The 26,842-nt window shown below is 44.7% G+C and overlaps 1 protein-coding gene across 21 annotated transcripts in view; it reads right to left on the bottom strand.

The window, feature by feature from the left end:
* DAB1 (DAB adaptor protein 1) overlaps nt 1-26,842 on the bottom strand; it is a 421,093-nt gene that overhangs the window by 53,619 nt on the left and 340,632 nt on the right. For all 21 annotated transcript variants that reach the window (XR_011098715.1, XR_011098716.1, XM_068689787.1 and 18 more), the window contains 2 exons: nt 10,667-10,806; nt 8,646-8,744 (listed from right to left, as the gene is read on the bottom strand). Coding sequence is in view for 19 of the 21 variants with exons in the window: in XM_068689787.1 (XP_068545888.1) it covers nt 8,646-8,744; nt 10,667-10,806 (239 nt within the window). In the remaining 2 variants the exon portion in view is untranslated. The remainder of the gene's footprint in view (nt 1-8,645; nt 8,745-10,666; nt 10,807-26,842) is intronic.

Below are 26,842 nucleotides of genomic sequence, written 5' to 3'. Positions count from 1 at the left end.
GGCAAAAAACAACAAACAAACAAACAAACAAACAAACAAACGTAACTCTATACTGTGAGTTTTTTGCTATGGGACTTTGATTGTTTTGTTATGCATCCTCACTGGAAGGATGCAATGAAGCCCCACTATATAATAGGATCCATAAGAACAAACATTTTTATGCTGACTTTACAGTTTTTAGTAAAATTGCTCCCATATTCTGTATTAGCATACCAAACGTTAAAACCAGATGAGTTTAAGTCTATTGCTGGGTGTTTGGCTTAAACAACTGGAGGACTTATACAGCCAAATGAGACCACCAATAAGTCATAAAAATCTGATTTTCTGCCTTTTGGAAAGCAATCAAATGTTTATCCTCTCCACGCTGAAAAATAAAATTACAATAAATTCCAACAAATTATTTCAGTTTAGATAAAATGCCTCGAATAGCTTTATTTGATCTGCATGCCAGATGGTGTCAAAAATGTGAAGGCAGTTCCTGTGGGTACTCACTACAAGAAGGCAGAGCTCAGCTGAAGATCAGAGCATTTCCAAATGAGAGAAGGGACAGAAATTTCAGCCTTACTCTTTATGTTAGGAAGAAAGAGAAAATTCAGACCAAAGCTCCAGATCCAAAACCACTCTGACTTCGCAATGTGCAAAATCACACCTGAGTTTTACCTTTTGGGTTCTTTTTTTTCCTCAGAGTGACAAAACTGTCATAATATATAAGGCTTTTATAGCCTTCATACAGCAAACTGAGCATGTATGCAATGTATCTCCACAAGCTTGTGGCTATTAAAAATCCCTGTGGAGCACTCTGAACTACCTAAACTGTCTAGGGCACTGTTGGGAAGGCCAATAAGAAATGAATTACAATAGTCAATAAGGGATGTAATTATAGAGGTAGGTTCTCCTGACATTTACATTTTGCTAACTGTCAGATGTTATTTATTAAATGTATTATTGTTTCCCTTTTAAAATATCATGAGACTGTAAATACCTTGTCAGAGTAATATGCAGGGTTTTTAAGTTACCTACTGGGCCGTATCCTAATTAGATTTATTTACTACATGTAAAACAGTAAATGCTATGTCTTAGCACTCACGTTTACACACAGATAGGGAAGTGCCAAGCACCTGAGGCCTCCCCTCAGCCTCCTCTGCTCTGGGCTGAACATACCAAGGGACCTCAGCCGCTCCTCGTCCATCTGGCCCTCCAGACCCTTCCCCAGCTTTGCAGCCCTGCCTTGGACACTCTCTAATCAATTTGTGTGTTTCTTATATCAAAACTGCACACAGTACTCGAGGTGAGGCCGCAACAGCACAGAGCAAAGCAGGACAACCCCTTCCCTTGGCCGGCTGGCAGTGCCGTGCCTGGTGTACCTCTGAGACGTGGAGTTTAATGAGTTTCCTTCCAGCACAGGGGTGCTTTAAGGAAAAATGTGAAGAAAAATACAGAAGTACTGGATGAAGATTTGCAAAGAATTCCCCAAAGTCTGATGGACAGGATGGGGAGAGGCTCAGAGTTGTTTATTTGAGAGCTGAATAAATGGATGATGAAAGCTGGCACTGCGGAATGGCTCCTTGGATGAGGATGAAGAGTAAAGGAGCCATGAAGAGCCTGGAAACGAAAACAGACAGGCTATGGGTTGATAAAACAGACAAGGCAGATTCAGCATAGGAATACAAAGAGAAGCATGACATGATCAAAAGAATAAGCTGAGACAGCAATCTTGGCAGTCACGACAGATTCCCAAAATAAAAGTCACATTTGTCAAGGACAGAGAAAAGGATAACAATTGAGACATGAGATGAAGAGAGGCAGAACTGTACATAACTGTAAGCATGGCAATAAGTGCTGTATTGCAGAGTAGCTACGAGGAATCTCTAAGATCTGGAGTTGCCCTAGATGTGGCAATCGAAAACAAGGTTGAGTCAAGCAGGCTGCTGAGTTTACAGGGCTAAATAATAGATGATGCTGATATTTTCCTCCGCACTCAAAAAAGAAGGTCAGAGAAAGACCTTTGGGAGGCAGGATTAAAAGGCCTGTTTTAGCCATGTTAAACTGATCTGATGGCTAAACATGCAGGGAGAGGGCTGGAAGGACAGGTCAACATTTGAGCAGAAGAAGATGGGGAGATTTGATTTGAGCAGAAGATGATATCCTCTCTCCTGCTCACTGCAGAGCAAGTATGAAGCAGATAAAACAAGTTCCTTCTTTTATTTCTATTTTTAAATATTTGGAGACGTTCAGTGATAGAAACTTGACAGTTTGACATTTCATCTGCTCCAGCACATGTGCTTCAAGGAATAATTACAGAGCCATAATCGTACCTCGATTTCTGGTCAAAGATGCCAGAACCAACAGATTTCCAGTAAAGTCAAGAAGTACCTTTGGTACATTTTAAATGAGGGATCTTCTGCCAACAGCGAGAATTTTAATCTTGCTAAAATTTTCTTTCAGCCAACATTAGCTGTCCTGTTAGCAATCTATCAGCATAATTAACCCTATTCTCGTCAAATAGAGAAGAGCACCAAATACTGGGGTTTTCAGCACAAAACTGCCATTGTCTCTGATGAACTTGGAAAAGGCTTTATAGGAGACTCAGCAACAACTTTAAAAAAATCTGTGCAGTATAAGGTCAAGAGAGCCTACTAGATCGGGAAGGTGGGCAAGACCTAGAAATCTAAATAGTGACTGGGTCATATCACAGCCCTAACAAAAACTCAGCATAAGATAACATCCTGAGGCCAGGAGGATTATAATCACCCATTGCAGGTGGATTTATTTGGATGTAGTGAAGATTCAAAGCAGAAGCACCCCTCCTTCTTTAGCATTTCAGCACAATTGTTAATTCTGCAGCAAGGAAGAAAAGATAAATTCGTTGCTTTTGTACAAAATGCTACAGATGAGATCTGGTCCCCCTAGCACAAACAGGGAGGTATTATTCATAGAGTAATGCTTACACAGGTAAACCCTGCTCTGTATGAGATTCACATAATTGTCTTAAAAGACGATAGGTTAGAATAAAGGATGGATAAGACAAATGGAATATATATATTTATTTTTATATATATATATATATATATATGTACAGTTTTCCTTCCTGAACTTCATACTGGCAGAAAATGGCTACAGATTAAATTCATAAAACATGAGTAACACACTGCAACACTTCTCTGCAAAACTGTAACCCAATCAGACATCTACAGTTTTCCCAGAAATGTTACAAACCCACAGGCTATGCCCATGCCCTGCGTTTTCATAAAGATATGGGTCAGCATCTCTGAACAACTGATACTCCCAAGAGTACAAGAGAGAATGAAAATGAAACTCACTCTTGGGGTGCTGCGTATGACAAAATACGAAAAAACTGGTGAAGTGACTGGCATCTTCATAGACTGGGTTACAATCCGTATATTTACAGTATTTCTCACAAACAAAAGCGGTTCTGATATAGGATGTCTGGATGACTGCTGCATCTAGATATTTCATGTGTAGCAGTATATGGCTTACATGGAGATATACGCTGCAGTATATTCGGGTAATTTCCATACCCATGAGCTGACACAGAATTTTACTTCAACAGAAATAATTCTTCACTTAAAGCCGATTTGTAAATTTTTCCTTTTGACATATTTCTCTTTTACAGCGTCTGGGTTTTCCATCAAAGTCAACGGGGTTTTGCAATTAGAGCATGAATTTAAAAGCATACCTCATTACATGAATGCAGAAGAAAATGCTTTCCCTAGTATTTTATAGAATTAAATTCTTGTTCTTAAATACATTTTTGTAAAGTAACCTACAGTAAACAAAGATTTATTGTTACATTAATAAACAATGAGACAATTACAGCCTCTTTACAGAGACCATATTAGTCATGCACGTCTAATGAAGCATTACTAAGCTATCACAGGGAGATAGCCTGATGTGTGTGATTAACAAAATAATACTCATAAATAGCTAATGAACAATGATGGTCCTTTAAAAATGGTGCATATCCTGCTATATGGAGAGTTATGGGGTTTGTTGCTTTCTAAGGAGCACATTAACCGCCAGGCTCCACCCTGAAAAGGAGCATATTAGATAGCATAATGCAACTATTTGCATTTTTGCCTTCTGCAGAGCATCCTTTTGAAAGTATAAAAGCACTCCTATGAAAGCCAACGAGCGCAGCGCACATTTCAGCTTGTGTGGTACTCTGGTTGAAAGATGACATCTTGAGATGGCACCATGGTGTAGGGGGAATACAGCAGAACAAATGGGCAAAAATTATTTTCATACAACATGCAGGCATGAAATCCCCGAAGTAGCAGTGGGTAGAAAAAGTTTGGATTTAGTAATAAGTGTCGTGGATTTTAAATTTTAAATAAGATCATATCTTCCCTTAAAATTATGTGCATATTTGGAAAATGGATTCTGGAGAAGTGAAATGGTACAGATGGCCCACAAGAAATAGAAGAAAAAAGGGTACATTTATTAGAAAAAAAGAAAAAAGGGTCAAAGCCCATGTGTAAGGACTATTTTTAGCACGCAGCAGGAGAGCATCCTGTTAGTCAAACTAAATGCAATTTCGGATTACACAGCTAATTTTGGAAATTTAACAGCAGCACAATGGTGTAGGGGGATGGCCATCCTTTTTGCTCTTCATCATAAGATGAAAAGCCAGACTGGATCCATTGCTAATGCTCAATTTCACTGATTTTTTCCTATACGATCATCATTTTTTGAAGGATTTTTTTTAAACGGAAGAACATGGAACATGTTCCAAAATGCTTTTTTTGTTTGTTTTTGCATCTGACACTGAGCAGGAGCTGAGTTAGTCTACATACAGGGTGCACAAACTGCAGACTTCCAGGGTGAGCTTTGCTGAGCAGAGCCTTGCCTATGGCTTTCTAAATACCTTGACTAGTATCTGAAAAGTGTATGAAGGAGCTTGTTTAGACTAATCAATGGAACAGAATTAAGGAATATATGAGCTGAGTGTTATTAATATTATTTAGGGAATTCCTTTTGCAGTGCTATAGATGCACGAAGTTGCCTTGTGTCTGCAGTGCAAACTCACAGCAAATCCTTGAGGTTTTCTTGGTGAGATAAATTCTTCCCAAATGTTATTCCATTTTCAGCCAAACCTCCCTTCATGGATAAATTTACTCAAAGGGCAGAATTCCTGATAGCTTGAATAATGACATTATTAAAATCAATATTATTTGATGAATATTATGTCTGCAACCCATCAGAGCTGTAACGTACAGGGGGAAAAGCCATGCTTATGATTTTCAGTAGTAACCCACGTACAGACCTTCATCTGTAATGAATTATGGAGCAATTCTCCTAAATCATTTGTATGAAGTCAGCTATGACATTGCCAATTTTAAAAAAATTTGCTAGTTTTGAGCTACAAATTGATTTTTTATTGTGATAAATTAAAATCCAATAGTAGCCTACAAGATACTAACATACAGAAGCCTACATTTCTTCAGAATATTTTTTTCTCTTTTATGTCACATCAGACTGCCACTGTGGCAGACATGACAGCAATAGAAAATGATAAAAACTAAGAAAGGGCATTCTGGAGAGCTAAGTAGCCCTTCTAAACAAACAACAAATGAGCACTGTGACCCAAAACATTCTTTTGGGAATCCCGAAATTACAGAAACACAACTAAGGGAGGAAGCCTTGGCAGAGGACTAGAGGGCAGTTAAAAGAGAAGAAAGCACATGTAAAATTGCCCAGGCTGTTCCCTAGAGAGGGCATATTTTTCTCTCTGTTGCACAAATCTCAACATCAGTCTCCCAACTTTATAAACTATTAAGTTTATGTGGATATCAGAAGATCTATGAAAGCAGAACACAACTTTTTTTTGCAGTCCCTTTCCCTTCCTTCCCATCAAGAGTCAGGCTGAGCAGTCACACGTCCCCAGTTTCACCAGCCTGAGAGCTTCCCTATCGCTTCTAAGTTGAAAACGAGATTATCAGTGCCTGGCACCGCCCAATTGCATTGCCCTTACTTCTTTCCTTATAGGAAGCTCTACTTTATAGCAATAATGCACCTTTCTTTGGGGGTGTTGTTAGCATCCAAATATCAAAGTTAGCCTACATAGATTGTCTTATTTATTGCTACAACAGCTCGCATCTCTTAGCATTACACCACAATGAACCACAGCCAAATGAGTGAGACATTACACATCACCCCTAAGGTAATCACCCCTAAGGGCATCCCCTAAATACGTGTCTCATGCTGTAGCAAGCACCTTGCAACATGAGTGCTCCAGCAGCTCAGAGAGCAGAGACCTGTCGGTGTCCAGCACAGCCTCTTGCTGATGCTGCTGATGTGTCTGAGATGGTGGGGCTGCATGTGGCTACCAGCAGGAACACAAATGGGATGGCAACTACAGGCTGGATGGGCTGAGTGGGTCAGGGACGTGAAACTGAGTTTGGGACACAGGGAAAGCCAAGCTGTGGATGTAGCTGAAGGGATGGTGACTGTGAGGGGCTGGCAGAGAAGTCCACGCATGCTGGCTTTCAAAAGCTTGGAACAGAAATCACGACTCTCCTGCTTTCAAAAAGCCACATAAAACCTGATGGCAAAATCACCCTGCATCCCTTTGTCACGGTCCTGTTTCAAGAATGACAAGCCAATAGTCCTGTACATCACTCCAGCAGCTCAGGGGCAGACATCTGGAAGGTGGATTTAAAGCTTTCAGCCTATGCCTCAGTGAGTGAGTGACAGGGTTGCTATAAGGATGATATAGTTATGTCAGATTTAGAGTACAGGGTGTCAAAGTTATGAAATCTTCGAAGGAGACTTGTCATGTCCCCACCTCACTAGCTGCAGATATGAGAGTGTGTGGGACACTGCAGGAAAGGCAATTTGGATGAACTATACCTGTATTTCTAAACGCATCGCCTTTTCTCAGTGCCATCTTAGGAAAATAAACGGAATATTTGTGAAACACTCAGAGCTCAGTGCCGCAGGACGAGTCTCTCTCTTTATTCTTTTTTATTTCCCCAAGAAAAGACTAAACAGCAAGTAACTACTGCCTTATTGCCCTTTTCACAGAGTGCAGTAAGGCAGCAGGCTGAACATGGAAGAAAAAGAAAACAAAATATGAATATACCATTCATGGAGTGAACGTGAATGCTGCTCTGTGCACCGAGTGAAACTGATAGTCTCTAACAAAACACACACAAAAAAGGGAAGTTATGTCATCATGTAATTAAAAACTATTGTAATGCCTGCATATTAGAGGACCCAACCACGACTGCACTGGCAGCCTAATCCTGACATTTCCTATCTTCTGAGCACAGGCTGTAACCTCAGCAATGTTCTCCTAAACACTGCTTTTGTATGCATACTTTGCACATGCTGTACACAACACTTTCCAAACGAGCTTTTCATCACTAACTGCTTGTATTATGTATCAGTGAGCTCAATGACATTGATTTTCTAATAATATAAATTAACTGGCAAAGATAATTTCATCTATCATCAGTGGGGTTTTATTTCTGGCATCATGTTAAATAGTTAATCTTTCAAAAGATTAAATCAAGAGCCTTTTAAAATTCAAGGCAGAGCTAAAACTGCTGTAAAAAATCTTCCTAATTAGGATTAAAATAGTTTGTGTGTTGTGTCTTTATATCTAAGTAGTATAATGTTTTGCTTAGATTTTCTTCTTTCAAAGCAGTTTAAAAAAAAATCAGACATGCTAATTCTGTGGCAAAAAATAAAATAAATGCATGCGACACGGTCATCTGCAACTTCCTTGACCTGGGCAAGTTGCTGCTTGGAAGCCTCAAACAGCAACCTCAAATTTTCAGATATCTTGTACCTCCGATTCCATATAATATACACATTTTCTACCAGTGATGATAAAAAAAACTGTAAATTCTCATGTTTACTGCTTATCTGACAACAGACTGTCATTGCTGCTAAGAGGACTATAGTGCGTTGTGGTGACGATGACCACATTGATCTGGAGTTACAGAACTGAGAGAAATTCTTACAATTCCTCTGGGACACCTGAGGCAATCCCAGCTATGAGTGTGCACCTCCTGCTGCCCTTCCTCTTTCCCTGACATCACTGGGGAAAATAAGCTTCAATCTCCTGGGCTTGCCCACAGCTCCCTGTCCTAGCTTGTTTTCTTCCCATGGTACAAAGGCATCAATCCAAGCCAGTCCCAATGCTAATCCCTTGTCAATAGGCTCTCAGAAGTAATTTGCCCTGTACTGCCAAGGCTGGACAAGAAAACCCATACGGACACAGGTACCAGTCTGTAACTTGGACCACTGAAGTCTTTTCCAAATGATGACTCCAAGAAGCAATTTTGTGATCTGGCAGAAGGAAAGCAGATCTGTCCTCCCCCTTTCTGGACCCAGAGCTGTGACTGTTTATGCACCTAAGGAGCATTTGTGTACTCAAGTAATTTCTTCTGCAGAAGTAGCCAGGACAAAGCTTTACAATAAACTGCATCCCCGTGCTACACTTTACACCTCAGTCATCTAATGGCTTGCTCTGATATATGATAACCCTTTATCAAGCTTGTCAGATGCTTTATGTGTGCCCACATTGGTGAGATATTACTGTCCAGCTAGGAAATACTTTTAAAGGAACAACCATGAAAACATTCAATTTTGTTCCATTGTACGATCGTTTTACTTACCCCTGTCTTTTCGTCAAAGATTTTGATTCCTCCAAAGGAGACTGTTAAGAAGATTTTCTGTTTATGCTCTCCTTTTGAACGAGCCGCAGCAACAATTCCCTATAGAAACAAAGAACAGGTTGGCTGGTTTCATTATTCCCCTCGTTTTGTGTTCTGATAGGTGCCCACAGCAAAGCACAAAGATTTGCTTGTGGGCGATTCATCGCCTCTTGGGGAATACTTAAGGGCTTTTCAGGAGCAGGACCCTGCTTGCTTTTGGCTTCCTCCCTTTTTTCAAGGTAGCGCATCCTTTTTATGCTACCCACAGACCATTGCAAATGTGCTCCCACTTCCAATCCCTATACTAGCTAATCCTCTGTGAAATTTGTTTTCATGGAAGCTGAAGGTCATTTCTAGAGCACTTTTTCTAGCTGTAAGCTGTTCTGTTTTCCCTTAAAAAAAAAATAAAAGAACAAAAAACAACAAAAAGCCAACAGCAACAACAACAAAAAAACAGAACAAGCAGTGAAGGAAAAAAAAAAAAAGTCCATGCCTTTAGCGTACTTCATGGATACACACTTACCTGGAATAAGCAAACTGAACTTTTTATAGAAGAAAAATGTTCTTTACTAAATCAAACTACACATCTACTGTAAAAAACACTGGCATACAGAGGTATTTTTTTTCATAATCTCAGGCTTTTACTTTGTAAGTGAACTTGCTGATACACAATTCATATATTATCCTTCCGCAGCATAGCTATAATAGTATCTCCTATTTCCACCCTCTCAGGAGCCTGGCTGCCTTGATCAATAACACTGTACTAAGATGAAATGTAATCAAATTAAATAGTAAATAGCAAATAAATAAAAGTGTTTAGCCTTTATCTGATGCTCTGCAATTTCAAAATGTTTTAAGACCTTCCAGAGGTCATTGTTTCCATTACACAGATGTGAAAATTAAAGAGAAAAATTGAGCGATTTGTCAAAAGTTCCCCCAAAACATTATTCCTGGCCCTAAAACTCCTGTTGTTAGATACTTAAAAGTGTCCTAGTGCTAAGGTGCCTTACATACAAACAGGAATTTCTAATGATTCCTTCCCTGAAGACTTTCAGTCATCTCACAGTACTGTTTGGATCAATCCTGCCAGTAAGCAAACAGGTATCTTGCATATTGGTGGTGTGAAAATGGTAATCCATAGAGGAAGGAAACAAAAAGGCCCAGCAGAACAGTGACAACTCCCCCAAATTGCTTCTAGGAATTGTGGAAGGATGTGAAATACCCAGAGTGCAATCAAAACAGACACAAATATTGTGGCAGATGTGGTAAGTCTGTAGAACACCTTTTAGAACAGATTAATTTTTGCCTGTCATGAAATGTTAGCAACTGATTTGTAAATTATCTACCAGATCTTTCTTTTAGATTGCTGAACCATGGGATGTGTGTCACTCTGTGCTGTTTGCTCACGAATAAGCAACCTGTACTTGCCTGTTCCCCAAGACTGGAACCCATGCTCTGTCCTCTCAGGGCATGACCTCCTGATTTTGTAACCCTTCAGTCCTGCTGTTACGGGTACAAGATATTCCCCTCTCACTGAGGATACCAGTTCCCCTGTATCTCACCCCCTACACCCCACACCATCACTCCCCCTTCCTGCCTGTCCCCACAGGAGCTATAGTTCAAGGTAAGGCTGTAGTTGATTAGCACTGTCATAGCAAGTGTTCTGATGTATTATTTTTGCTCGTAGTGGTTTACCTCCCCTTTTGCATACTAAAACTATTCAATTTGTGGATGTGTTGTTTATAATTTGCGGACAAATTGCAGTGGTGTCAATCATGAACAACTGCTGAACTCTGAGACAACCTATTAAAATTAAACTGGGATAAGCAATACCAGCCAGGAGTTCATGTACAATTGACTGACTTCGATACATAATTAACCAGAGCGTGATTCAGTGTCAGGAAAAGAGAATGAGTAAAAGTTCAGGCTGAAATTCGCTCCCCTTGACGTTGTAATGTTAAAGATTAAAAGTGGCACCGCACCTTGAGCTTCATCATGGAGTCTTGGCATAACTTGTCTCCTCGGGCAGCAGAAACCTCGTCTATCCCAATCAGTTTTGCTTTGTATCGGACACCGTCACCCTTAAACCTCTTTATTAAAGTGGCTTCACTGCGATCCTGACCTGAAAAGACATAAGGGAAAAGGGAAATTTGCAGGCGTGTAAAGGCAAATAAATGAATAAATACTCCCAATTAAGTGGCAAATTAGATTCAACTCCTAGCTCAACACCTCAGCATGTGAACATTTGAATAAAATTAGAAGAAATGTACAAGTTCAATAAAACCTTTTGACCTTACTACCTCAAATGAATTCACAGTGGAATTGTTGCCATACAAAATCTCCTGCACTGAATTTGCACACAAATGAGGTTTACAGAAACACGAGATAAGCCTGAATCAGACCTCATGGATCTGAAAACTTCTGATCTGTATGGGTTGTTTTAATCCCCATACACTTGAGAATACTTCATTTTGCAGACAAAACTCTAACAGAAATCCGCTGCTATTTCCTTGTACACCAACTTATCTAACCATGTCAGCAATATTCCCACTATTACTATTTAAATAATGAAAAAACAAATGATGTTATTTGCTTGAAGAATATTACACAATCACAGAATTTCTAGGTTGGAAGAGACCTCAAGATCATCAAGTACAACCTCTGACCTAACAATAACAAGTCCTCCACTAAACTATATCCCTAAGCTCCACATCTAAACGTCTTTTAAAGACCTCCATGGATGGTGACTCCACCAAGTCAAAAACCAAGATTTCTGTGCTGGCACCAGCCTCTGAGCCATTTGTCTCAGGCTTTACCCTCAACGCTTCAAATTCCATCCTAAGTGGCTGCCACACTGAATAAATATCACAGTCCTGCCTGCAGGTAACTTAATGCAAGGCAGAAACACCCCAGGAAAGCTCTGCTTGCACCACATAGCCATGCCAAGCACAGCCCAGTGCCCACACACCACAACCTCCCTGAGCACTCAAGCTTTGCCATACGGAGGTAGGCCACCTTAATGCATCCAAACAAGGTAAAATCAATTATCCCTACATCTCTTGAAGACCGAGCAGGAAGTTTTCTCCATTTCCAGTTTGCCTCTCCTGACTTCTCTCACAGTGGATACTCACCAACAGGATAGAAAAATAAGGAGCCCACTTAGAAAGGTCCAAAGGCAAAAGAAGCAAGTCGGCAGCAACAATACTGCTCAGTGCAAGAAACTTGTCTGAAACCACAGCCTGAAAACTGTGCTAACCATATTTTCTTATCCTACACCCAAATTTGGAGTCTCAGTTGTCCAGAAACAAGTATAAACAATGCTTTCCTCCTCACTACACAATTATCACTTTTGTAAGAGCCAAAAAGGACACTATATTCCTAGCTATCCTGAACCTAACAGCAGCACAGAATTCTTTGTCGTAAATCAGATGTCCTAGTACAATTACTTATACAATGCTTTTTATTTTTTTCCCCCTTTAGAAGCCCTTGTAATGTCCAGTAACTTCACTATACACCAAAAAAACACCTCTCCACATTGCCATAAGCACGCACAAGTTCTTCAAACTCTTCTAAAGTAAACGAAATGGGCAAATTAGTGATGCACAGCAAAGCATCCGTTGGTTGGAGTTGCACAGATATTTCTTTTCCCCGAAGAGAATACTGGTGAAATTTCCAAATCACATTTTGAGCCTGCTCTCCATTTAACAGAGTAACAAATGCTGTAAGAGACCAAAACAAGTTACATGACTTACTACTTACAAATAAGTTTTATTTTACTTTATTTTATTTAACTGCTTCATCTGCTCAGTGGGCACGGGTCCTGGTGATGCCATGGCCATGTCACAGGGGACAGAATGTTGGCGGTGGCCGTGTCACAGGGGGAGCAGCTATAAAAGGGCCGCAGCAGGCCAGTCCGGCCAGTCCGGCCGAGGAGCAGCCAGATGAGTGTGGGCTGAGGAGGGAGAGGAGAGGCCCCCCATGGCAATGAAGGCCGGCCGCTCCCCTCCAGCTGTTTTTTTTTTTTATTATTTATTATTACAGATAGAATCCTGGAAAAGGACAGAGCAAGACCATGGCTACAGCCTTCTTCCAGCACTCCGCTGGAAGTGTCAGCTTCTACAGGAGAGATCCCTGGACTCCACGGCCACGTGATAAGGAAGGTCAACTCCCAGCCCCTTCCCATATTGTGCCGCTGGCACCAACCCCACTGATGTCTTGTTACCCGTATTTGCTTCTCTCCTAGCCTCACCGCTGGACACGAGCCCAGGACACAACATTCAACAGGAGAGATCCCTGGACTCCATGGCTAAGGAAGGTCAACTCCCAGCCCCTACCTATATTGTGCCACTGGCACCAACCCCACTGATGTCTTGTTGACTGTATTTGCTTCTCTCCTAGCCTCACCGCTGGACACAGGCCCATGACACGACAACATTCTGCTGGAGAGATCCTTGGACTCCACGGCCACATGATAAGGAAGGTCAACTCCCAGCCCCTTTCCATATTGTGCCGCTGGCACCAACCCCACTGATGTCTTGTTGCCCGTATTTGCTTCTCTTCTAGCCTCACCGCTGGACACAGGCCCATGACACGACATGCTACATGAGAGATCCCTGGACTCCATGGCCACATGCTGAGGAAGGTCAACTCCCAATCTTCCCATATTGTGCCACTGGCACCAGCCCCACTGATGTCAGGCCACATCACAGTGGGGCTGGTGACAGGGTGGGCCCAGGAGAGGCCTGGTAGTAGACATGGCCGTTCTCTTGTTGCCTGTGCTTCTCTCCTAGCCTCACCGCTGGACACAGACACAAGCCCATGACACGACAACATTCTACAGGAGAGATCCCTGGACTCCATGGCCACATGCTGAGGAAGGTCAACACCCAGTCCCTTCCCACGCTGTGCCGCTGGCACCAGCCCCACTGATGTCACGGCCACATCAGAGTGGGGCTGGTGACAGGGTGGGCCCAGGAGGGGGGTGGCACAACACACAGGGGTTCGCTTGTTAGTGCTTTTGCTTCTCTGCTAGCTCAGCGCTGGACATGGACACGAGCCCATGATGCCATGCTCCTGGCCGCCTCTCCTTGACGCACCGCTGGAGACGCAGCAACATCATACGGGAGAGTCCTACAGAGGAGCAGATGGTGCCATCAGCTGCAGATGAGAATTCTGCAACGCCCCACACTTGCTATATGAACTTGTCTATATGCCACCTTTTCTTAATAAAAGAACTTTTCTTAATAAAATGTAATTTTGAGAACCACTATGAATTGTGATGAAGTATCGTTTAGCTGTTTCCTGCTGATTTCCTGTATGCTGTTCTCCGTTAAAGACCAATGGAAACTTAATAATACCCATTGTTCAGCCATGAGGCCATCTTTACACTTCAATCCCTTGTATGCATAAAATATTAAACTGCTCCTACACATGTCTAGAATTAATTTATTTGGGAAGAACTCAAAAAGCTAGAACATTCTATCTTGAAAATAAAATGAAACTGGAAAACCAACCCACAAAAGGTATTGTTATCCCTTCACACTTTCACAGAATCACAGAATTTCTAGGTTGGAAGAGACCTCAAGACCACTGAGTCCAACCTCTGACCTAACACTAACAGTCCCCACTAAACCATATCCCTAAGATCTACATCTAAACGTCTTTTAAAGACCTCCAGGGATGGTGACTCCACCACTTTCCTGGGCAGCCCGTTCCAATGCCTCACAACCCTTTCGGTAAAGAAGTTCTTCCTAACATCCAACCTAAAACACAATTATCACTTTTGTAAGAGTCAAAAAGCACACAATATTCCTAGCTATCCTGAACCTAACAGCAGCACAGAATTCTTTGTCGTAAATCAGATGTCCTAGTACAATTACTTATACAATGCTTTTTATTTTTTTCCCCCTTTAGAAGCCCTTGTAATGTCCAGTAACTTCACTATACACCAAAAAAACACCTCTCCACATTGCCATAAGCACGCACAAGTTCTTCAAACTCTTCTGAAGTAAACGAAATGGGCAAATTAGTGATGCACAGCAAAGCATCCGTTGGTTGGAGTTGCACGGATATTTCTTTTCCCCGAAGAGAATACTGGTGAAATTTCCAAATCACATTTTGAGCCTGCTCTCCATTTAACAGAGTAACAAATGCTGTAAGAGACCAAAACAAGTTACATGACTTACTACTTACAAATAAGTTTTATTTTACTTTATTTTATTTAACTGCTTCATCTGCTCAGTGGGCACGGGTCCTGGTGATGCCATGGCCATGTCACAGGGGACAGAATGTTGGCGGTGGCCGTGTCACAGGGGGAGCAGCTATAAAAGGGCCGCAGCAGGCCAGTCCGGCCAGTCCGGCCGAGGAGCAGCCAGATGAGTGTGGGCTGAGGAGGGAGAGGAGAGGCCCCCCATGGCAATGAAGGCCGGCCGCTCCCCTCCAGCTGTTTTTTTTTTTTATTATTTATTATTACAGATAGAATCCTGGAAAAGGACAGAGCAAGACCATGGCTACAGCCTTCTTCCAGCACTCCGCTGGAAGTGTCAGCTTCTACAGGAGAGATCCCTGGACTCCACGGCCACGTGATAAGGAAGGTCAACTCCCAGCCCCTTCCCATATTGTGCCGCTGGCACCAACCCCACTGATGTCTTGTTACCCGTATTTGCTTCTCTCCTAGCCTCACCGCTGGACACGAGCCCAGGACACAACATTCAACAGGAGAGATCCCTGGACTCCATGGCTAAGGAAGGTCAACTCCCAGCCCCTTCCTATATTGTGCCACTGGCACCAACCCCACTGATGTCTTGTTGACTGTATTTGCTTCTCTCCTAGCCTCACCGCTGGACACAGGCCCATGACACGACATGCTACATGAGAGATCCCTGGACTCCATGGCCACATGCTGAGGAAGGTCAACTCCCAATCTTCCCATATTGTGCCACTGGCACCAGCCCCACTGATGTCAGGCCACATCACAGTGGGGCTGGTGACAGGGTGGGCCCAGGAGAGGCCTGGTATTAGACATGGCCGTTCTCTTGTTGCTTCTCTACTTGCTTCTCTCCTAGCCTCACCGCTGGACACGAGCCCATGACACAACAACATTCTACTGGAGAGATCCTTGGACTCCATGGCCACTTGCTGAGGAAGGTCAACTCCCAATCTTCCCATATTGTGCCACTGGCACCAGCCCCACTGATGTCAGGCCACATCACAGTGGGGCTGGTGACAGGGTGGGCCCAGGAGAGGCCTGGTAGTAGACATGGCCGTTCTCTTGTTGCCTGTGCTTCTCTCCTAGCCTCACCGCTGGACACAGACACAAGCCCATGACACGACAACATTCTACAGGAGAGATCCCTGGACTCCATGGCCACATGCTGAGGAAGGTCAACACCCAGTCCCTTCCCACGCTGTGCCGCTGGCACCAGCCCCACTGATGTCACGGCCACATCAGAGTGGGGCTGGTGACAGGGTGGGCCCAGGAGGGGGGTGGCACAACACACAGGGGTTCGCTTGTTAGTGCTTTTGCTTCTCTGCTAGCTCAGCGCTGGACATGGACACGAGCCCATGATGCCATGCTCCTGGCCGCCTCTCCTTGACGCACCGCTGGAGACGCAGCAACATCATACGGGAGAGTCCTACAGAGGAGCAGATGGTGCCATCAGCTGCAGATGAGAATTCTGCAACGCCCCACACTTGCTATATGAACTTGTCTATATGCAACCTTTTCTTAATAAAAGAACTTTTCTTAATAAAATGTAATTTTGAGAACCACTATGAATTGTGATGAAGTATCGTTTAGCTGTTTCCTGCTGATTTCCTGTATGCTGTTCTCCGTTAAAGACCAATGGAAACTTAATAATACCCATTGTTCAGCCATGAGGCCATCTTTACACTTCAATCCCTTGTATGCATAAAATATTAAACTGCTCCTACACACGTCTAGAATTAATTTATTTGGGAAGAACTCAAAAAGCTAGAACATTCTATCTTGAAAATAAAATGAAACTGGAAAACCAACCCACAAAAGGTATTGTTATCCCTTCACACTTTCACAGAATCACAGAATTTCTAGGTTGGAAGAGACCTCAAGACCACTGAGTCCAACCTCTGACCTAACACTAACAGTCCCCACTAAACCATATCCCTAAGATCTACATCTAAACGTCTTTTAAAGACCTCCAGGGATGGTGACTCCACCACTTTCCTGGGCAGCCCGTTCCAATGCCTCACAACCCTTTCGGTAAAGAAGTTCTTCCTAACATCCAACCTAAAACACAATTATCACTTTTGTAAGAGTCAAAAAGCACACAATATTCCTAGCTATCCTGAACCTAACAGCAGCACAGAATTCTTTGTCGTAAATCAGATGTCCTAGTACAATTACTTATACAATGCTTTTTATTTTTTTCCCCCTTTAGAAGCCCTTGTAATGTCCAGTAACTTCACTATACACCAAAAAAACACCTCTCCACATTGCCATAAGCACGCACAAGTTCTTCAAACTCTTCTGAAGTAAACGAAATGGGCAAATTAGTGATGCACAGCAAAGCATCCGTTGGTTGGAGTTGCACGGATATTTCTTTTCCCCGAAGAGAATACTGGTGAAATTTCCAAATCACATTTTGAGCCTGCTCTCCATTTAACAGAGTAACAAATGCTGTAAGAGACCAAAACAAGTTACATGACTTACTACTTACAAATAAGTTTTATTTTACTTTATTTTATTTAACTGCTTCATCTGCTCAGTGGGCACGGGTCCTGGTGATGCCATGGCCATGTCACAGGGGACAGAATGTTGGCGGTGGCCGTGTCACAGGGGGAGCAGCTATAAAAGGGCCGCAGCAGGCCAGTCCGGCCAGTCCGGCCGAGGAGCAGCCAGATGAGTGTGGGCTGAGGAGGGAGAGGAGAGGCCCCCCATGGCAATGAAGGCCGGCCGCTCCCCTCCAGCTGTTTTTTTTTTTTATTATTTATTATTACAGATAGAATCCTGGAAAAGGACAGAGCAAGACCATGGCTACAGCCTTCTTCCAGCACTCCGCTGGAAGTGTCAGCTTCTACAGGAGAGATCCCTGGACTCCACGGCCACGTGATAAGGAAGGTCAACTCCCAGCCCCTTCCCATATTGTGCCGCTGGCACCAACCCCACTGATGTCTTGTTACCCGTATTTGCTTCTCTCCTAGCCTCACCGCTGGACACGAGCCCAGGACACAACATTCAACAGGAGAGATCCCTGGACTCCATGGCTAAGGAAGGTCAACTCCCAGCCCCTTCCTATATTGTGCCGCTGGCACCAACCCCACTGATGTCTTGTTGACTGTATTTGCTTCTCTCCTAGCCTCACCGCTGGACACAGGCCCATGACACGACAACATTCTGCTGGAGAGATCCTTGAACTCCACGGCCACATGATAAGGAAGGTCAACTCCCAGCGCCTTCCCATATTGTGTCGCTGGCACCAACCCCACTGATGTCTTGTTGCCCGTATTTGCTTCTCTTCTAGCCTCACCGCTGGACACAGGCCCATGACACGACATGCTACATGAGAGATCCCTGGACTCCATGGCCACATGCTGAGGAAGGTCAACTCCCAATCTTCCCATATTGTGCCACTGGCACCAGCCCCACTGATGTCAGGCCACATCACAGTGGGGCTGGTGACAGGGTGGGCCCAGGAGAGGCCTGGTAGTAGACATGGCCGTTCTCTTCTTGCTTCTCTACTTGCTTCTCTCCTAGCCTCACCGCTGGACACAGACACAAGCCCATGACACGACAACATTCTACAGGAGAGATCCCTGGACTCCATGGCCACATGCTGAGGAAGGTCAACACCCAGTCCCTTCCCACGCTGTGCCGCTGGCACCAGCCCCACTGATGTCACGGCCACATCAGAGTGGGGCTGGTGACAGGGTGGGCCCAGGAGGGGGGTGGCACAACACACAGGGGTTCGCTTGTTAGTGCTTTTGCTTCTCTGCTAGCTCAGCGCTGGACATGGACACGAGCCCATGATGCCATGCTCCTGGCCGCCTCTCCTTGACGCACCGCTGGAGACGCAGCAACATCATACGGGAGAGTCCTACAGAGGAGCAGATGGTGCCATCAGCTGCAGATGAGAATTCTGCAACGCCCCACACTTGCTATATGAACTTGTCTATATGCCACCTTTTCTTAATAAAAGAACTTTTCTTAATAAAATGTAATTTTGAGAACCACTATGAATTGTGATGAAGTATCGTTTAGCTGTTTCCTGCTGATTTCCTGTATGCTGTTCTCCGTTAAAGACCAATGGAAACTTAATAATACCCATTGTTCAGCCATGAGGCCATCTTTACACTTCAATCCCTTGTATGCATAAAATATTAAACTGCTCCTACACATGTCTAGAATTAATTTATTTGGGAAGAACTCAAAAAGCTAGAACATTCTATCTTGAAAATAAAATGAAACTGGAAAACCAACCCACAAAAGGTATTGTTATCCCTTCACACTTTCACAGAATCACAGAATTTCTAGGTTGGAAGAGACCTCAAGACCACTGAGTCCAACCTCTGACCTAACACTAACAGTCCCCACTAAACCATATCCCTAAGATCTACATCTAAACGTCTTTTAAAGACCTCCAGGGATGGTGACTCCACCACTTTCCTGGGCAGCCCGTTCCAATGCCTCACAACCCTTTCGGTAAAGAAGTTCTTCCTAACATCCAACCTAAAACACAATTATCACTTTTGTAAGAGTCAAAAAGCACACAATATTCCTAGCTATCCTGAACCTAACAGCAGCACAGAATTCTTTGTCGTAAATCAGATGTCCTAGTACAATTACTTATACAATGCTTTTTATTTTTTTCCCCCTTTAGAAGCCCTTGTAATGTCCAGTAACTTCACTATACACCAAAAAAACACCTCTCCACATTGCCATAAGCACGCACAAGTTCTTCAAACTCTTCTGAAGTAAACGAAATGGGCAAATTAGTGATGCACAGCAAAGCATCCGTTGGTTGGAGTTGCACGGATATTTCTTTTCCCCGAAGAGAATACTGGTGAAATTTCCAAATCACATTTTGAGCCTGCTCTCCATTTAACAGAGTAACAAATGCTGTAAGAGACCAAAACAAGTTACATGACTTACTACTTACAAATAAGTTTTATTTTACTTTATTTTATTTAACTGCTTCATCTGCTCAGTGGGCACGGGTCCTGGTGATGCCATGGCCATGTCACAGGGGACAGAATGTTGGCGGTGGCCGTGTCACAGGGGGAGCAGCTATAAAAGGGCCGCAGCAGGCCAGTCCGGCCAGTCCGGCCGAGGAGCAGCCAGATGAGTGTGGGCTGAGGAGGGAGAGGAGAGGCCCCCCATGGCAATGAAGGCCGGCCGCTCCCCTCCAGCTGTTTTTTTTTTTTATTATTTATTATTACAGATAGAATCCTGGAAAAGGACAGAGCAAGACCATGGCTACAGCCTTCTTCCAGCACTCCGCTGGAAGTGTCAGCTTCTACAGGAGAGATCCCTGGACTCCACGGCCACGTGATAAGGAAGGTCAACTCCCAGCCCCTTCCCATATTGTGCCGCTGGCACCAACCCCACTGATGTCTTGTTACCCGTATTTGCTTCTCTCCTAGCCTCACCGCTGGACACGAGCCCAGGACACAACATTCAACAGGAGAGATCCCTGGACTCCATGGCTAAGGAAGGTCAACTCCCAGCCCCTTCCTATATTGTGCCGCTGGCACCAACCCCACTGATGTCTTGTTGACTGTATTTGCTTCTCTCCTAGCCTCACCGCTGGACACAGGCCCATGACACGACAACATTCTGCTGGAGAGATCCTTGAACTCCACGGCCACATGATAAGGAAGGTCAACTCCCAGCGCCTTCCCATATTGTGTCGCTGGCACCAACCCCACTGATGTCTTGTTGCCCGTATTTGCTTCTCTTCTAGCCTCACCGCTGGACACAGGCCCATGACACGACATGCTACATGAGAGATCCCTGGACTCCATGGCCACATGCTGAGGAAGGTCAACTCCCAATCTTCCCATATTGTGCCACTGGCACCAGCCCCACTGATGTCAGGCCACATCACAGTGGGGCTGGTGACAGGGTGGGCCCAGGAGAGGCCTGGTAGTAGACATGGCCGTTCTCTTCTTGCTTCTCTACTTGCTTCTCTCCTAGCCTCACCGCTGGACACAGACACAAGCCCATGACACGACAACATTCTACAGGAGAGATCCCTGGACTCCATGGCCACATGCTGAGGAAGGTCAACACCCAGTCCCTTCCCACGCTGTGCCGCTGGCACCAGCCCCACTGATGTCACGGCCACATCAGAGTGGGGCTGGTGACAGGGTGGGCCCAGGAGGGGGGTGGCACAACACACAGGGGTTCGCTTGTTAGTGCTTTTGCTTCTCTGCTAGCTCAGCGCTGGACATGGACACGAGCCCATGATGCCATGCTCCTGGCCGCCTCTCCTTGACGCACCGCTGGAGACGCAGCAACATCATACGGGAGAGTCCTACAGAGGAGCAGATGGTGCCATCAGCTGCAGATGAGAATTCTGCAACGCCCCACACTTGCTATATGAACTTGTCTATATGCCACCTTTTCTTAATAAAAGAACTTTTCTTAATAAAATGTAATTTTGAGAACCACTATGAATTGTGATGAAGTATCGTTTAGCTGTTTCCTGCTGATTTCCTGTATGCTGTTCTCCGTTAAAGACCAATGGAAACTTAATAATACCCATTGTTCAGCCATGAGGCCATCTTTACACTTCAATCCCTTGTATGCATAAAATATTAAACTGCTCCTACACATGTCTAGAATTAATTTATTTGGGAAGAACTCAAAAAGCTAGAACATTCTATCTTGAAAATAAAATGAAACTGGAAAACCAACCCACAAAAGGTATTGTTATCCCTTCACACTTTCACAGAATCACAGAATTTCTAGGTTGGAAGAGACCTCAAGACCACTGAGTCCAACCTCTGACCTAACACTAACAGTCCCCACTAAACCATATCCCTAAGATCTACATCTAAACGTCTTTTAAAGACCTCCAGGGATGGTGACTCCACCACTTTCCTGGGCAGCCCGTTCCAATGCCTCACAACCCTTTCGGTAAAGAAGTTCTTCCTAACATCCAACCTAAAACACAATTATCACTTTTGTAAGAGTCAAAAAGCACACAATATTCCTAGCTATCCTGAACCTAACAGCAGCACAGAATTCTTTGTCGTAAATCAGATGTCCTAGTACAATTACTTATACAATGCTTTTTATTTTTTTCCCCCTTTAGAAGCCCTTGTAATGTCCAGTAACTTCACTATACACCAAAAAAACACCTCTCCACATTGCCATAAGCACGCACAAGTTCTTCAAACTCTTCTGAAGTAAACGAAATGGGCAAATTAGTGATGCACAGCAAAGCATCCGTTGGTTGGAGTTGCACGGATATTTCTTTTCCCCGAAGAGAATACTGGTGAAATTTCCAAATCACATTTTGAGCCTGCTCTCCATTTAACAGAGTAACAAATGCTGTAAGAGACCAAAACAAGTTACATGACTTACTACTTACAAATAAGTTTTATTTTACTTTATTTTATTTAACTGCTTCATCTGCTCAGTGGGCACGGGTCCTGGTGATGCCATGGCCATGTCACAGGGGACAGAATGTTGGCGGTGGCCGTGTCACAGGGGGAGCAGCTATAAAAGGGCCGCAGCAGGCCAGTCCGGCCAGTCCGGCCGAGGAGCAGCCAGATGAGTGTGGGCTGAGGAGGGAGAGGAGAGGCCCCCCATGGCAATGAAGGCCGGCCGCTCCCCTCCAGCTGTTTTTTTTTTTTATTATTTATTATTACAGATAGAATCCTGGAAAAGGACAGAGCAAGACCATGGCTACAGCCTTCTTCCAGCACTCCGCTGGAAGTGTCAGCTTCTACAGGAGAGATCCCTGGACTCCACGGCCACGTGATAAGGAAGGTCAACTCCCAGCCCCTTCCCATATTGTGCCGCTGGCACCAACCCCACTGATGTCTTGTTGCCCGTATTTGCTTCTCTTCTAGCCTCACCGCTGGACACAGGCCCATGACACGACATGCTACATGAGAGATCCCTGGACTCCATGGCCACATGCTGAGGAAGGTCAACTCCCAATCTTCCCATATTGTGCCACTGGCACCAGCCCCACTGATGTCAGGCCACATCACAGTGGGGCTGGTGACAGGGTGGGCCCAGGAGAGGCCTGGTAGTAGACATGGCCGTTCTCTTGTTGCTTCTCTACTTGCTTCTCTCCTAGCCTCACCGCTGGACACGAGCCCATGACACGACAACATTCTACTGGAGAGATCCTTGGACTCCATGGCCACTTGCTGAGGAAGGTCAACTCCCAATCTTCCCATATTGTGCCACTGGCACCAGCCCCACTGATGTCAGGCCACATCACAGTGGGGCTGGTGACAGGGTGGGCCCAGGAGAGGCCTGGTAGTAGACATGGCCGTTCTCTTGTTGCCTGTGCTTCTCTCCTAGCCTCACCGCTGGACACAGACACAAGCCCATGACACGACAACATTCTACAGGAGAGATCCCTGGACTCCATGGCCACATGCTGAGGAAGGTCAACACCCAGTCCCTTCCCACGCTGTGCCGCTGGCACCAGCCCCACTGATGTCACGGCCACATCAGAGTGGGGCTGGTGACAGGGTGGGCCCAGGAGGGGGGTGGCACAACACACAGGGGTTCTCTTGTTAGTGCTTTTGCTTCTCTGCTAGCTCAGCGCTGGACATGGACACGAGCCCATGATGCCATGCTCCTGGCCGCCTCTCCTTGACGCACCGCTGGAGACGCAGCAACATCATACGGGAGAGTCCTACAGAGGAGCAGATGGTGCCATCAGCTGCAGATGAGAATTCTGCAACGCCCCACACTTGCTATATGAACTTGTCTATATGCAACCTTTTCTTAATAAAAGAACTTTTCTTAATAAAATGTAATTTTGAGAACCACTATGAATTGTGATGAAGTATCGTTTAGCTGTTTCCTGCTGATTTCCTGTATGCTGTTCTCCGTTAAAGACCAATGGAAACTTAATAATACCCATTGTTCAGCCATGAGGCCATCTTTACACTTCAATCCCTTGTATGCATAAAATATTAAACTGCTCCTACACACGTCTAGAATTAATTTATTTGGGAAGAACTCAAAAAGCTAGAACATTCTATCTTGAAAATAAAATGAAACTGGAAAACCAACCCACAAAAGGTATTGTTATCCCTTCACACTTTCACAGAATCACAGAATTTCTAGGTTGGAAGAGACCTCAAGACCACTGAGTCCAACCTCTGACCTAACACTAACAGTCCCCACTAAACCATATCCCTAAGATCTACATCTAAACGTCTTTTAAAGACCTCCAGGGATGGTGACTCCACCACTTTCCTGGGCAGCCCGTTCCAATGCCTCACAACCCTTTCGGTAAAGAAGTTCTTCCTAACATCCAACCTAAAACACAATTATCACTTTTGTAAGAGTCAAAAAGCACACAATATTCCTAGCTATCCTGAACCTAACAGCAGCACAGAATTCTTTGTCGTAAATCAGATGTCCTAGTACAATTACTTATACAATGCTTTTTATTTTTTTCCCCCTTTAGAAGCCCTTGTAATGTCCAGTAACTTCATTATACACCAAAAAACACCTCTCGACATTGCGATAAGCATGCACAAGTTCTTCAAACTCTTCTAACATAAACGAAATGGGCAAATTAGTGATGCACAGCAAAGCATCCATTGGTTGGAGTTGCACAGATATTTCTTTTCCCCGAAGAGAATACTGGTGAAATTTCCAAATCACATTTTGAGCCTGCTCTCCATTTAACAGAGTAACAAATGCTGTAAGAGACCAGAACAAGTTACATCACTTACTACTTTACAAATAAGTGCTATAGCCCCCCTCGCCTCTAAGAAAAAACAACACAAAACCCAGCAGTAGAAGTTAGAGGAAAAATAAGAGTTTGGGATTTACTCTGAAGACACAGTACATATAAAGAAATGTTGCAATATACACTTAAAAATATGAGAAACGTAGATACACAAAACCTCACTACTTGTAACACGACAGAATTTTACATCGGGGAAACAAAAAGTAACTACGTTTTCTACTTAGGTCAACATATTGGTGATTCAACTACAATTCTCTGAAGGCAGCATCCATACATTCTCACTAGGGATTTACCGCATCTTTTCTGCATTTTGAGTCTCTAGTATATTTCCCAAAATTGCAGAATCACAGACCGGCTGAGGCTGGAGGCCAAACCCTGCTCAAGCAGGACCACCAGAGCTGGGGTGCCCATGCCCATGCCCAGCCGTCTTTTGAAAACGTCCAAGGACAGAGACTGAGCCACCTCTCTGGGCAGCCCGTGCACAGCACCAAAACGTTTCCTGATGTTCAGAGGAAACCCCCTCCAGGTTTTGCTTTGTGCCTGCTGCCTCTTGCCATCTTGCCATCCTCTATAGAGGATGTAACAGTCTGCAGTGAATCAAGCAGATGGAAGATAATTTACGGGTTTTGTTCTTGGGTCCCACTCGAGGGTGCAGCACAGGACAGCCACTGGCAAAATCTTTGGTTCACGTAAGAGAAAGAACAATGCAAGTCTACAGCTCTGGCTGAGACATCCTCAGCACTGTCAGGCACTTGTGGACACAGGGTTGGGCACTGGACATCTTTCATACCCAAAGTGTGAAGTATCACCTCCAGACAGCAAACATTTTTCTGCTGCAATTGAGCCTTCAAGCCCACAAATCTCAGCAGCAAGTACCACACGAATCTTTAAAATGTGGCAGTGGGTAGGCAGTGCCTGCAGGATTTGATGCTTTTTTAACCTTTGCTGAGCTGCTGATCTTCAAACCGATCTTACAGCTGCTGAATTTCCCTCCCCAGAATTACAAGTGGCTGTTGGTTGTTGTTATATTTTTATTTTACTTTATTTTATTTAACTGCTTCATCTGCTCAGTGGGCACGGGTCCTGGTGATGCCATGGCCATGTCACAGGGGACAGAATGTTGGCGGTGGCCGTGTCACAGGGGGAGCAGCTATAAAAGGGCCGCAGCAGGCCAGTCCGGCCAGTCCGGCCGAGGAGCAGCCAGATGAGTGTGGGCTGAGGAGGGAGAGGAGAGGCCCCCCATGGCAATGAAGGCCAGCCGCTCCCCTCCAGCTGTTTTTTTTTTTTATTATTTATTATTACAGATAGAATCCTGGAAAAGGACAGAGCAAGACCATGGCTACAGCCTTCTTCCAGCACTCCGCTGGAAGTGTCAGCTTCTACAGGAGAGATCCCTGGACTCCACGGCCACGTGATAAGGAAGGTCAACTCCCAGCCCCTTCCCATATTGTGCCGCTGGCACCAACCCCACTGATGTCTTGTTACTCGTATTTGCTTCTCTCCTAGCCTCACCGCTGGACACGAGCCCAGGACACAACATTCAACAGGAGAGATCCCTGGACTCCATGGCTAAGGAAGGTCAACTCCCAGCCCCTTCCTATATTGTGCCACTGGCACCAACCCCACTGATGTCTTGTTGACTGTATTTGCTTCTCTCCTAGCCTCACCGCTGGACACAGGCCCATGACACATCAACATTCGACAGGAGAGATCCTTGGACTCCACGGCCACATGATAAGGAAGGTCAACTCCCAGCCCCTTCCCATATTGTGCCGCTGGCACCAACCCCACTGATGTCTTGTTGCCCGTATTTGCTTCTCTTCTAGCCTCACCGCTGGACACAGGCCCATGACACGACATGCTACATGAGAGATCCCTGGACTCCATGGCCACATGCTGAGGAAGGTCAACTCCCAATCTTCCCATATTGTGCCACTGGCACCAGCCCCACTGATGTCAGGCCACATCACAGTGGGGCTGGTGACAGGGTGGGCCCAGGAGAGGCCTGGTAGTAGACATGGCCGTTCTCTTCTTGCTTCTCTACTTGCTTCTCTCCTAGCCTCACCGCTGGACACAGACACAAGCCCATGACACGACAACATTCTACAGGAGAGATCCCTGGACTCCATGGCCACATGCTGAGGAAGGTCAACACCCAGTCCCTTCCCACGCTGTGCCGCTGGCACCAGCCCCACTGATGTCACGGCCACATCAGAGTGGGGCTGG

The sequence above is a fragment of the Anas acuta genome, chromosome 8 (genome assembly GCF_963932015.1).
Source record: "Anas acuta chromosome 8, bAnaAcu1.1, whole genome shotgun sequence".
Taxonomy (NCBI): domain Eukaryota; kingdom Metazoa; phylum Chordata; class Aves; order Anseriformes; family Anatidae; genus Anas; species Anas acuta.
This window is presented reverse-complemented; position numbering and strand designations above follow the sequence as displayed.